The following is a 13,024-nucleotide window of genomic DNA, read 5'->3' on the forward strand; positions in this document are numbered from 1 at the left end:
CGTTCCCACGTAACACACAGCAGAGAGAATCCATGCGAATGCCGTCAGTGTGGGACCGCCTTCAGTCAACATGCGAATCTCATCAGACACCAGAGTTCCTACACGGGAGAAGAGCCCTAGGCATGTCGGCTATGTGGAAAATCCTCCAGTCATGGTCCTTCCCTTAGAAAACATGACGGAACTCAATGAAGGAGAGGGAATCATGAAAGACCGAGACTGCTTTACACATTATTCGCTCAAGTGAAATGATGCAGGGTAAAATCAGGTGAAACCTTTTATTCATCAAACAACACTGGTCATGTACGGAATCATTCACGGTGTAAAAACCACTGTGTCTGAAAGGGAGGCATTCGCCAATCACTTCTTACACAACCTAAAATATCCCACACCAAGGATACCGCAATCCCAAATGGAAACACACATACTTAGTTGTTTTTATATTAGAAAATATGAGGGCATGTGTGCTGTGTGCTGTGTGCTGTGTGTGTGTGTGTGTGTGTGTGTGTGTGTGTGTTTGTGCATCTGCCTGTGTGAACGCTTGTAAAGAGCCCTTCAACACACAGCTCAGCAAGTAATGAAATGTCTGTGGAAAAGAAAGTTGATTATAGAACTGTGACATCCATTGCGGGAAGCTAGGGTGATCTGGCAACTTTGAATGTAGAATTTTGTAAGAAATTCATCTTTCAGAACAGCAATGCTTGCAGATACTTGAACAACAAAATGTGTTGCGAAAGAAGCAAAGTGTTGGTGTGTTAGTTTTCCTTATGCGGTTTTGAACACATACGTTCAGGTTCACACAGCCCTTTCCCCAATGGCTGCTTGGAAAGATGGCAGCTCCCTCTGTCTATGTTTTCTTCAACACAATCCAGTGATGACGCAGCCAAGATCTTCTACCTCAGGTGCTAGATGCCACTGCAGAGCACGACCCTGCTCAGGCAAGGTCATCCGGGCATATCAAGGGCTCTCACGGGAAAATCTTGGTGGGACATCATTCTATGTCTGTGCTATGTGGGGCCAGGAGACAGAGTTCTAGACACTTTTTTTTTTTTTTTTTTGGTTCGTTACACACCCTGTTTTTCTTTTAGACATCATGGAGCAGGGGGCCTCCAGTCCCAATTTACAAACCAAGGAATCGATCGGTTGGGTTATCCCTTGTGGACGTCAAGGCCGTCAACTTCTGTGGAGACCAACGTGCTCCCAGGAAGCAGAAATCATGTCCAGTTAGGGGAGAAGCCACCCTGACACGGGAAGAGGCGGTTCAGATGGCGAGCTGAATCTAGCAAGGAGATCTCACAGTGTGGTTTCCTTTGGCCTTCCATCAGGCAGGTCATCGTCTCTCACATGGATTCTAATCAAAGCCCCCTCGGGAACAGCACACTCCCGAGTCCTCTTGAGGGCAGGGCCACGGCTGTGTGGCCACCTATGTCTGCCAGGCCCTAGGACAGGCACGTGGTGCGGGCAGCTGCTCGGTCAAAGGACTAACCAATGATTGCGGCTCCCTGATGGCCCCGCCGGCCCCACCCCCACCCCACCCCACCCCACCCCGCCCCTACGCACCGGCGCGCGAAAAAGCAGGCATGCACGCACGCACGCACGCACGCACGCACACACCTGCACAAGGGGCGGGGCCTGAGGGCAGCGCTGCCTCGAGCCCCATTGGTTGGGACAGCTGGGTGGCGAGTGGCTCCCAGGTATTTAAGGCGACACTCGCAGGGCTGTTTGCCAGAGCTTCAAGCGCAGAGGGCCCAGGAGCACCCAGGATGCAAGACCCCGGGTTTCCCACCGGCTCCCGGTTGTCCCCAAGCCCCCCGAGGAAGAGGACGCGGCTGTGGCGCCAGCGGCGGCCTCGCACGGTGTTCAGCGCACAACAGCTGCGGGTTCTGGAGGGATTCTTTGAGGGGAAACCCTACGGGACCTATGAGGAACGCGAGACCCTGGCGGCCAGGCTGAACCTGCAGGACTCCCAAGTGAGGGTGTGGCTCAAGAACCGCAGGGCCAAAGAGCAAAGGTTGCAGCGACTGCGCAAGCAGCAAGGCCAGGGAGCCCAGGCTGCTCCCCAGCAACTGGCAGTCTGCGCCCCTCAGCCCGCGCCTGTGCCCTCGCCTGCAGGCCCTGCGTCCCACGAGGGCCCTCTGCTCCCTGCCAGCCCTGTGCTGCCCACCATTCCTGTGCGCCCTGAGGAGCCAGTGTTCCCCGCTGGCCCTGTGTTCCCAGCCGGCACCATGCTCCCCGCAGGCCCTGGGCTCCCCGCTGGCCCTGTGTTCCCGGCCGGTCCTGTGCTCCCCGCGGGTCCTGTGTTCCCAGCCGGCCCTGTGCTCCCCGCAGGCCCCGGGCTCCCCGCTGGCCCTGTGTTCCCAGCCTGCCCTGTGCTCGCTGCAGGCCCTGGGCTCCCCGCTGGCCCTGTTTTCCCAGCTGGTTCTGTGCTCCCGGCGGGTCCTTTGCTCCCGGCCGGCTTTGTGCTCCTCGCTGGCCCTGTGCTCCCCACCATCCCTGCACTCCCTGCCACCTCCGTACACCAAGGGGGCCTTGGTTTCGGCAGCCTACCTCCGCGCAGGCCCTTGCATGTCTTCCCAGCAGCAGATCCCAGCGCCTCCAGCTACAGCCAGGCCTGCTCCGACCCTGCCCAAGGCGTCCAGGGCACGGTCACTGCTGCACCTGCTCCAGCTCAAACTCGAGCTCCAGCCCCAGATCCCGATCAAGCTCCAAATCCACCTCTAGCTCCAGCTTCAGCTCTAGCTCCAGCTCTAGCTCCAGCTCCAGCCCCAGATCCATATCCAGATCGAGCACCAGCTCCAGCTCCATCCCCAGATCCAGATCGAGCCCCAACTCCAGATCCAGCTCCAGATCTAGATCCAGCTCCTTCTGCACCTCCAGCTCCAACTCGAGCTCTAGATGCAGCTCCAAGTCCAATTCCAACTCCAACTCCAACTCCAACTGTTGCTCCATCCGAGGACACACTCTCGCCTCAGGGCCAGACAACGCCGGGAATTTCTCTTCAAACCCTGATTTCACAGCCCTGCTCTCAGCCTATTGCTTCTTGGAGGAGCCCTTCTCCTCCCCCAGGCCCTGTTACGACTTTGTGGGTGACAGCGACGTGGACCTCTTTCAGTTACTGGATCTCCCAGGGAGTGTGTCCCCGCCAAGTCCTGCAGATGCGGTGGGACCAGAGGGGACCAGCGTGTGCGCCCACGCGGGTGCGAGGAACGCAGGTCTGTGCGTCTTTGCCGCCAGTTGCTCGCCTCCAGAGTCGGCCAACCTCTAAGCCTCCACCCTGGCGAGGTGGCCTGTGCTCTGCACCCCGCCCCTCTCGCACCAAGACCCTTTGGTGGCCACTGCGCATGCGGGTGGCGGCGGGCCAAGGCTGCTGCTTCAGTGGTCAAGGCTGAGCCCATTAGGGCACACGTGACCTCGCTGCCCATTCACAGCGCTGGGAGAGCAATAGCTGCTGCTGGTGCGGGACCCACTGGAGAGCTGCTGCCCACAGCCTTCCCAAGGACCCAGCCCAGCCTCCACACTCCTCCTGGCAGTGTGCTCTAGCACCCGTAGGACTGGGCGAACTTTCAGATTGTGCACATCTGCGACTTGCGGCTTCCTGGTGCTTTTCCCATCGCATTCCCTGGACTTGGAGGATTCACTCCCTTCTCGCGGCATCGTTGAACACCGGGAAGACGCATCACGTCTTGTGGGGGCGTATTTTACTTATTTTTTTATGTATTATGCTGTATGAAATGATTTATTAAATTCTGCTGCATATACTTTTTATCCCGTACTAATAAAACTCTGCACAACATGTCGTGCTTGTTATTGGGTTTCATTTCTGATCATGTCAGGTCATGTTTGGCATCATGGTTGTTCCCAGCAGGCTCTGTGCTCCTCGCTGGCCCTGTGCTCCCCACCACCCCTGCGCTCCCTTCAGCCCCAGTACACCACGGGGGCCTTGGTTTCAGCAGCCTCCCTCCGCAAAGACCCTTGCAGGTCTTCCAAGTAGAAGATCCCAATGCCTCCAGCTACAGACAGGTGTGCTGCAACCCCTTTCCATCTGGGGGCTCTTGGGGAGCACCTCGCCTGCCTCCACCAGCTGCTGGTGGCCTCTAGCTTCCTGCTCAGAGCTAATATACAAAAGCACACACATTTTATTCACCTCAACTTCAACCTCAGCCTCCCATGACCTTCAAGGCCCGCTTAGTTTGGTGTTTTTGTGTCTCTAGTCTCCCCTTTCTGGCACCCCTACATCGTGCCCTCCTTTGGAGGAATAAACATCAGGCATCGCAGCCAAGTTCAGCACAAGGAGAGAGAAAGAGAGAGAGAGAGAGAAAGAGAGAGAGAGAGAGAGAGAGAGAGAGAGAAACATTGATGTGAGAGAAACATGGGTTGGTGCCTCCCACAAAAGCACCCTGCCAAGAGCCAGGATAGAACCTGGTAAGTGCAACCATGTCTGTGCCCTTGACCAGGATTCCCTTGTGACCCCGAATGGAACCTTCAGCTTTCCATTGCATGATAGGTCCTCTCACCTACTGAGCCACATCTGCAGGGCTCCGTTTTGTCTTTCAATTGGATCTTGTCATCTGTTTATACTGGAAGAGCTTATCGCCAGTTAAGGGTGCTTGCAATGTTATTTTTTACTGAGTGTTTTGGAATCCTCTGTTTCTCTTTTGTTTTCCTGTTCTCTTGTCCTGTATGTTGATTGCTGGGGTCCAATCCCAGCGGGTCCAGGGGTCCCCAAATGTATGGACGGAGTCGGCGAAGAAGGAATGACACGAAGACAGCCTTCAGTTGATCAGCAGCCTAGTCAGGACCTATAGCCAGGATCTCCAGCCAAAATTCTGGTCGGAGTTCTGGTTAGGAACTGATGAGGATCTGATGTTTATTGTCTTGTTACATCCGTATTTATACCAGCCGATTTTAATCCTGTCAATTTCTATTACAAAGGTTAGGGCGTTTCTTATCTCCATTCCAGGGAGTAAAGATTATGTAGCTTAACTACCTGCCTGGCACTTAATTAAGGGGTTGTATCCCCTCCCTAACCTCAGGGAAAGATCCCCACCTGGGGAAACAACCTTTCTCGGAGAGGTGACCTTGGTTAAAACACATGGCGCTAAAGGGAGCAAACATATTAAGAACAGTATGCTATATATGCCAGGTCCATTGAAACATATGCTGTGCAGAAGTTTCTTTCCTGCAGCGACTGTGTCAAGCAGCAAGGATGGACCGGCTTCCCGCAGTTGAGGACTTTCTGTAGTGCTATGTTTGAATTATTTTCTCTTATTTCTCTCGTGCCTCCCATAGACTTTCGTTGTGTGGTTACCTGGACTCTTGACTTAGGACAAATGAACAGCCTCTCCTTACATTGGAGGTTGAAAAACCAGGAGAAACACACACACACACACACACACACACACACACGCACACGCACACGCACACACACACACACCCCAAACCACCCCCAAGGTAAAGCCCTACCTCACACTACACTCCATCACTGCTAGATGTATTCAAGGACAGTTGACAACTTGGATAGCAGAGACAGTGAACAGGGATTCTATAGAGTTATATGTCAATTTTCAAATGAAGCATGTGGTTAAGGTCATTTTTAAGCTTTTTTTTTTTTTTAGTAAATTCACTAGGTTTAAGGGCATCCGTTTGCCACGGATGGAAAGGACAGACAGATATGTGACAGGCAACAATAAGCACTGAAATAGTCCTTAAAATCCAGAAATTCTACTGATTAAAAAAATACAAATGGGGCCGATGTTTGTAACCATTCATTGCCCAGAAATAGAATCAATTGCAATGAATGAAGAGAAATGAGCAAAGAAATAATAAAATAAAATAAAATAACCTCCCCCCTCAACACTCTTCACGGGTACTGGGTCCAAGGAGTCCGCACAAGAGGCGATGGTGAAGCACACCAGGCATCGCAGCCAGCTTCAGGAGAACCTTTCCTTGAGATGCTTTTGGTGAATGCCACCTGAAGGGCGGGCCATGCGGGGGCCTAGCCTGGGTCATGAGCTTCCCCACCCTAAACTTGACCTCCAATGTGTGAGGGCGTTTCAGTCCTGGGGCCGGCTGATTGGTGGGTCTCTGGCTCCTCCCACCAAGCTCTTGGGCTATAAAATGCAGCAAGGTGAGCGGCCTAGGGCCTTCTGTTCGCAGAGACTACTTTTGGAGCACTTTAATAGAGTGATCTTTGGTATAATATGCTCTTTCATTATTTATTTTATTTTATTTTAGAAATTGTTGGGGCCTGAAACTCGAAAAGCAAAGGCGCAGTTCCCGGCATTCCTCGTGGGCTGTACTTCCCGTTGACCCCACGCTGAGATGAGGCACTTCCTGGCCTCTGTCACTAAGGCGGGGAAGATGGAGGTAGCGTCGGTGTTGGTCTCGGTCGAGTGGATAAATAACTGGGAGAAATCAGGGAGAGGCGACCTGTTGGACTTATGTTGGCTTCTCAGTGAAAACAAGAGCCACAGCAGTTCGACTTACAGAGATTTCCAGCGAGCTCTCTATGAGTTATCACACCATGTCATTCAAGGAAATCTGAAGCCCGAACAAGCAGCTGATGTTTTCAATGACATCAGCGAATTTCGTGAGGATGCGCCTTCCATTGTTGCTGATGTCTTTTGCATGTTAAATATGGAGACAACCGTTTTAGAAGGGCAAAAGAGACTGTTTTATGCAATTGGTATCAGTGTGTTTGTATTTCTTTTCAGACACGATTCTAAAGGAACGCCTGGATCCAGAAACATTGGAATCATTAGGACTCATCAAGCAATCACGGCAATTCCATCAAAGATCAGTGAAAATCAAGACAAAACTCTTTTATACGCAGCAAAAGTTCAACTTGTTAAGAGAAGAGAATGAAGGCTATGCTAAGCTGACTGTTGAATTGGGGCAAGATTTATCGGGAAATATGACTGGTGATTTAATCTTAGAAAATATCAAATCCTTAATAGGATGCTTTCATCTAGATCCCAATAGAGTTTTGGGTGTCATTTTAGAAGTGTTTGAATGCAGACCAGAATGTGGTGACTTCTTTATATCCTTATTAGAATCTTGTGTGAATATGTGTGAGCCGCAAACACTTTGTCATATACTTGGGTTCAAATTCAAGTGTTACCAGGAGCCAAATGGAGAGACTCCTTCTTCTTTATACAGTGTTGCAGCAGTGCTCCTACAAGGTAATCTTATTGATTTAAATGAACTCTATGTACATCTTCTTCCAGCTGATAATTGCATGATGGATGAATATAAACAAGAAATGTTGGAAGCTAAGACCATTCTTAAAAAACTAAACGGTGGCTGTATTGTCTTCTGAAAAAATGGATAAGCAAGAGAAGGCAAAGGAAGAGGAGGATGAGGAGAAAGTAGAAAAGCCACCTGACAACCAAAAATGTGGTTTGTTAGAAGCCTTATTAAAGATTTCGATTGGCAGCATGCACAGAACATGATGGATCGGATGGCTCCATACTATGTTGCTTCCCACAAGCTGATAGCTCTTGCTATTTGCAAGCTTATTCACATAACTATTGAGACTCTCTACCGAAGAGTTGGCATTCCTAAAGGCGCTGAAGGCTCACCTGTTCATGCTTTGCAAAATAAGAGAGTGCTAAAACAAGCAGGGAGCTTTGAGGATTTGAGGACAGATGCCTTCAATACGTTCTGTTACCTCGGTCCCCACCTTTCTTGGGATCCCATTTTATTTGCAAAAGTGGTGCGCATAGGCCAATCCTTTATGAAGGAGCTTCAGTCTGATGGAAGGAAACAAGAGGATCAAGAGAAAGTGGACGTTATTCTTAGCTGTTTACTTGGCATTACTGACCAGGCCCTACTTCCATCTCTTTATCTAATGGACTGCAATGCTTGTATGACTGAGGAACTATGGGGAATGTTATAAACATTTCCATATCAGCATAGATATCATCTGTATGGCCAGTGGAAGGACGAAACTTACAACAGGTCCCTACTTTTAGTAAAAGTTAAAGCTCGAACAATAGACAAAGCTAGAGATATCATGAACCATCTCACCAAGGAAAATGTGAGGCCTTCTGGAAGACAAATTGGGAAATTGAGCCACAGCAATCCAACTATTTTGTTTGATTATATCTTGGCAAAAATACAGACGTGTGATGACTTGATGGCACCTGTAGTAGATTCACTGGAATGCCTCACCTCATTGAATTACGATGTCTTGGCCTATTGTATCATTGAGGCTTCAGCAAATCCAGAAAAGGAAAGGATGAAACACAACGATACAACCAGTTCAAGCTGGCTTTGGCCTCTTGTTAGTTTCTGTGCTGCAGTCTTTCCTAAATATCCAATGGATCTGGCTGGTCTTCTGCAATATGTGGCTAATCAGCTAAAGGCAGGCAGAAGTATTGGCCTGCTTATATTGCAAGAAGTGGTACATAAAATGGCAGGAATAGAAATCACGAGGGAAGAGACGACAACGGAGCAACTAGAGGCCATGACTGGTGGAGAGCAACTAAGAGCTGAGGGAGGTTCTTGTGGCCAGACCAGAAACACTAAAAAATCCTCCCAGAGATTAAAGGATGCCCTATTGGACTATGACCTTGCTCTTCTCCTTGTTTTGATGATAGCTCAGCAGTGGGATAGGGTGATCTTTCAGGAAGGTGGAGAGAAAGATGTGGAACTGGTGGGAAAGCTCTATGACCAGTGTCATGATACCCTGGTACAGTTTGGTGGATTTTTAGCACTGAATCTAAGCACAGAAGAGTACACAAAGAGAGTGCCTTTGATTGATGTGCTTTATCACGAATTTCATATACCCCATGATGCAGCATTTTTCTTGTCTAGGCCAACATATGCACGCCATATCTCATCCAAATATGATGAACTTAAAAAATCAGACAAGGGAAGTAAACAACAACATAAAGTCCACAAGTACATAGCAGCCAGTGAAATGGTGATGGCATCTGTCCGTGAAGCGGTAGTCTCATTGCACTTTTCCAATGTCTGGGATGACATCAGCCCTCGATTCTATGCCACATTCTGGTCACTGACAACGTATGACCTTGCAGTTCCACACACCAGCTATGAACGGTAAGTCAGTAAACTTAAAGTCCAGATGAGAGCACTTGATGACAATCAAGAAATGCCTCCAGAGAAAAAGAAAAAAGAAAAGGAGCACTGTAGTGCTCTTCGGGACAAGTTGCTTGAAAAAGAAAAGAAACAGATGGAACATGTACAGCGAGTTCTACAGAGACTGAAACTGGAAAAGGACAACTGGCTTTTAGCCAAGTCTACACCAAAGGAGACCATCACAAAATTTTTACAGCTGTGTATATTTCCTTGATGTATTTTTTCAGCAGTCAATGCTGTTTACTGTGCTCGTTTTGTTGAATTGGTACATCAAGAGAAAACTCCAAATTTTTCCACACTTCTTTGCTACGATTGAGTTTTCTCTGACATCGTTTTCACAGTGGCAAGCTGTACTGAAAATGAAGCGCGTCAATATGGGAGCTTTCTTTGCTGTATGTTAGAGACTGTGACTAGGTGGCACAGTGATAGAGCCACATATGAAAAAGAATGTGGAAACCACCCAGGATTCCTTACTATACTTCGGGCAACTGGATTTGATCAGGGAAATCAAGCTGATCAACTAGACAATGAAAATTTCCGACATGTGGTACATAAATGGCACTACAAACTAACCAAGGCATCGGTACATTGCCTTGAAATAAGTGAATATATTCAATGAGGAATATCTTGATTGTGCTAACAAAAATACTTCCTTGCTACTCGAAAGTTTTAAATCTGGGTCAGGCTTTGGAAAAAAGAGTGCATAAAATCTGCCAAGAAGAAAAAGGGAAAAGGTGTAGTCTACATGCATTAGCTACCGGCTACTCTGGGCAGTTGAAATGTAGGAAGTCATACATGATACCTGAAAATGAGTTTCATCACAAAGACCCCACTCCGAAGAACGCAGTACACAATGGGCCTGTTGGTGGGTCTTCTTCATCTTCCAGAGGAAGTGCATCTAAATCTCATGAAAGCAGTGCTGATGAGAATGATAACTCAATGGAAACAACTTCTTCACCACTAATCAAGAGTAAGGAGAGAGAAACAGGCAGGAAAGGATTGGACAAGTCAAGGGAAAGTAGATCCAGGGAAAGAGAGAAAAAAGATGAAAAGGACAGAAAAGGTCGGAAACGGCATCACTCAAACAATGACCGGGAGGTGCTACCAGACCTAAGGAAGAGGCGAAGAAAAGGAGAAAATGGAACGATGGCAGTTTAAAAACACAAAAGTGAAAATCCATGTGATAATTCTTCTCCAAATGAGAAAAACAAGGGGGCGTGGGGCGGGGGGCGGGGGGGGGGGGGAGTCAAAATTCTTCAGGTAATGAAAAAGGCAGCGATTCATTTAACTCTGAAAAGATGGATAAAAATCTCCCCCCAGTGGCAAAAAAGGGTATATACAGACCCCTAAGTTGAAGGTCCCCTGGAGGAGGATGCCAATGCTCCATGCATCACTCTTGGAACAGTATCTCCCATTCTTAAGAGCGTCGGGTATTGCCCATTTCAGGGGAATCTGCTTGAAGTCAAAAGATGACTGCAACCCACCATCCTCTAGACAAGTCATTTCAAAGTCACCAGTTGTCAGGATATTCTTTTCACCTCTAGTCAGTTCCTTGCAGCATGGTTCCTGGGTATACAATTTTCATTTGAAATGCGACACCTGGAAGCAGCATCTGATGAAAATTTCATCCCCTTTTTTCTCAGAAAAGAGAGGAAACCGCCTCCGCGGACTAGTTCCTTCATGATGTGAATAGACTGCGGTGATGTGCAAACTCCTATACCTTTGGCGATATTGGGATGACTGATTGTATTACGTGAGGATTTTGGCTTCTTGTAAAATATTTAACTTTACTCCCTACTGGGAGCCGATCCACCCTTGCTGTTTGACGTAGTCGCTGCATGGAAGAAACATCTGCACAGCTTACATTTTTCAAGGCACCTGGCGTGTAGGACATATTTCTGCTCCCCCTCTTAAGCTCTATGTGTTTTAACCAGGACCCTCTCCCCGAGAAATGGTCGTTTCCCCAGCTTAGGGGTTAACAGGACTATGGAAGTAAATCAATGAGTAACCCCCCCTAGTATTACAGAAATACCATGTACTACTTATGAAGAACTTGGACTAAGACCATTGGCAATAAATGTGGGACTTGCTTGACCCACATCCCCAGGGTTTTGCCCACCAGGGAGAGTACCAGAACCTATACCCCTGGAGACCCACTGACACAGGGAAGTCCCAGGGAAGGCAAGCAGCAAGGCTGGGAGGACATGACCTTGACTGGGTAGGATAAGCTCCTTCAGTCACTTTCTTGTAGCTTATCAGTAGAGCAGTAGAAGAGTGACCTTGGAATAGCCCTTATAATGGAACACAAGAGATTAACCTAGACAAGATCAAAATCAACAGCACTAGATAGAGACTAGAGACAGGATTATGGACATGAAACTAGGAACAGTAGAAGGTTTCCTGAAACATACCATGATGTAATGGAACAATAAAAAGAGAACCCAACCATGATGATCAACTGAAGGCTGCCTCTGTGTCATTCATTCTTCGCCAACTCCGTCCACACCTCCATGGGAACCCCTGGACCTGCTGGGGCTGGACCCCAGCAACTTCCTGGGAAAGATCATTTGTACATGTGGTAACAGCCATAGCAGCTTGATCCTTTCATATGCCCTTAAATATGTCACCAGATTTTCCCTTGCTCAGTCATCCTCCTGTTGTCACATCTTCTTATTCCAGTTATGGAAATACTGACCATGATAAATCCTACCCATTACCCTCACCCTCACCCTCACCCTCAGCCCTCACCCCTCACCCCTCACCCTAACCGTAAACCCTAACCCTAAACCCTAACCCTAACCCTAGCCCTAACCCTAACCTTAGTCCTAGCCCTAGCCCTAGCCCTAACCCCTAACCCCAAGCCCCTAACCCTAGCCCTAGCCCTAGCCCTAGCCCTAACCCTAGCCCAAAACCTTAAACCCTAAGCCTAACCCTAACCCTAACCCATACTTTTTTCCAGAAAGGCATGTCAATTTATACTGTAAACAGTTTATGTGAACATGGTTGTCCTATTGCACCCTCAGCAGCAAAGAGAATAATAATTTATTATCTTGCAAATATAATAGATCAAAAATAAGAAGATGCCCTAGCAGGTTTGGCTCAGTGGATAGAGCGTCGGCCTGCAGACTCAAGGGTCCCAGGTTCGATTCCGGTCAAGGGCATATGCCTAGGTTGCGGGCACATCCCCAGTGGGGAGTGTGCAGGAGGCAGCTGATCGATGTTTCTCTCTCATCGATGTTTCTGACTCTCTATCCCTCTCCCTTCCTCTCTGTAAAAAATCAATAAAATATATTTAAAAAATAAAAATATACTGCATTTTGTATTCAAGTTGCATTTCTTTATTAGACTAGTTCTAGGCTGAACATAAAAATTACAGGACATTAATATTTTCCTCCGTAAGTGGTTTGTTCAAATCCTTTGCAAATTTCTCCTAATAGATACTGTTCTTCCAATAGCTCATGAAGATCTTTCTGTGTTAAAGGGGGGGGGGGGTGTAAAGTTTCAAAGCCAAGAAGCAAGAATCCAGTTCCTTCCTTGCTTTTTCTCTTTCTCCTGGTCAGTCTCAACCTGTTATTGCCAGCACAGAAAGCACTTGGCAGGAGCATCACCTCTGTATCTCACAACGGGAGGGCCAAGCACTACAGGAATTGTCTCATTACTTCCACAAAGAGATACAATTCCAGGGAGATTCTGCTGACCAGTCAGGTCTGGGAACACTGCCATGAGGAAGAGCTAACTTCTGAAAAAAATAAATCTAAGATTTAGCAATGGGTCCCTTGGAGACTTAGAGTCCACTGCTACAACGTGCCCTTCTGAAGAAGCCTGTACTCAGCAGACAGGTCATAAAGAGATGGATGACAGCCAAGCACCCACAGGGTACTGGGCAGGCAGGCAGGTACTTTTCTTCCTAGATCAGTGGCAACAG

The 13,024-nt window shown here is 48.2% G+C and overlaps 1 protein-coding gene and 1 pseudogene across 1 annotated transcript in view; one reads left to right on the plus strand and one right to left on the minus strand.

Annotated features, from left to right (window-relative positions):
• Positions 1 to 6,357: 6,357 nt before the first annotated feature.
• On the plus strand, positions 6,358 to 11,071 carry LOC138998978 (THO complex subunit 2-like; annotated as a pseudogene).
• Positions 11,072 to 12,529: 1,458 nt separating this feature from the next.
• The window catches only part of LOC138998979 (nucleotide sugar transporter SLC35B4-like), a 43,138-nt gene continuing 42,643 nt past the window's right edge, over positions 12,530 to 13,024 (minus strand). The window contains exon 7 of the mRNA XM_070400998.1: positions 12,530 to 12,569. Within this exon, the coding sequence (XP_070257099.1) occupies positions 12,530 to 12,569 (40 nt within the window). The remainder of the gene's footprint in view (positions 12,570 to 13,024) is intronic.

This window comes from Myotis yumanensis, unplaced genomic scaffold (genome assembly GCF_028538775.1).
Source record: "Myotis yumanensis isolate MYYU_CA2020_CCGP unplaced genomic scaffold, mMyoYum1.0.hap1 SCAF_21, whole genome shotgun sequence".
In the NCBI taxonomy this organism is placed as follows: domain Eukaryota; kingdom Metazoa; phylum Chordata; class Mammalia; order Chiroptera; family Vespertilionidae; genus Myotis; species Myotis yumanensis.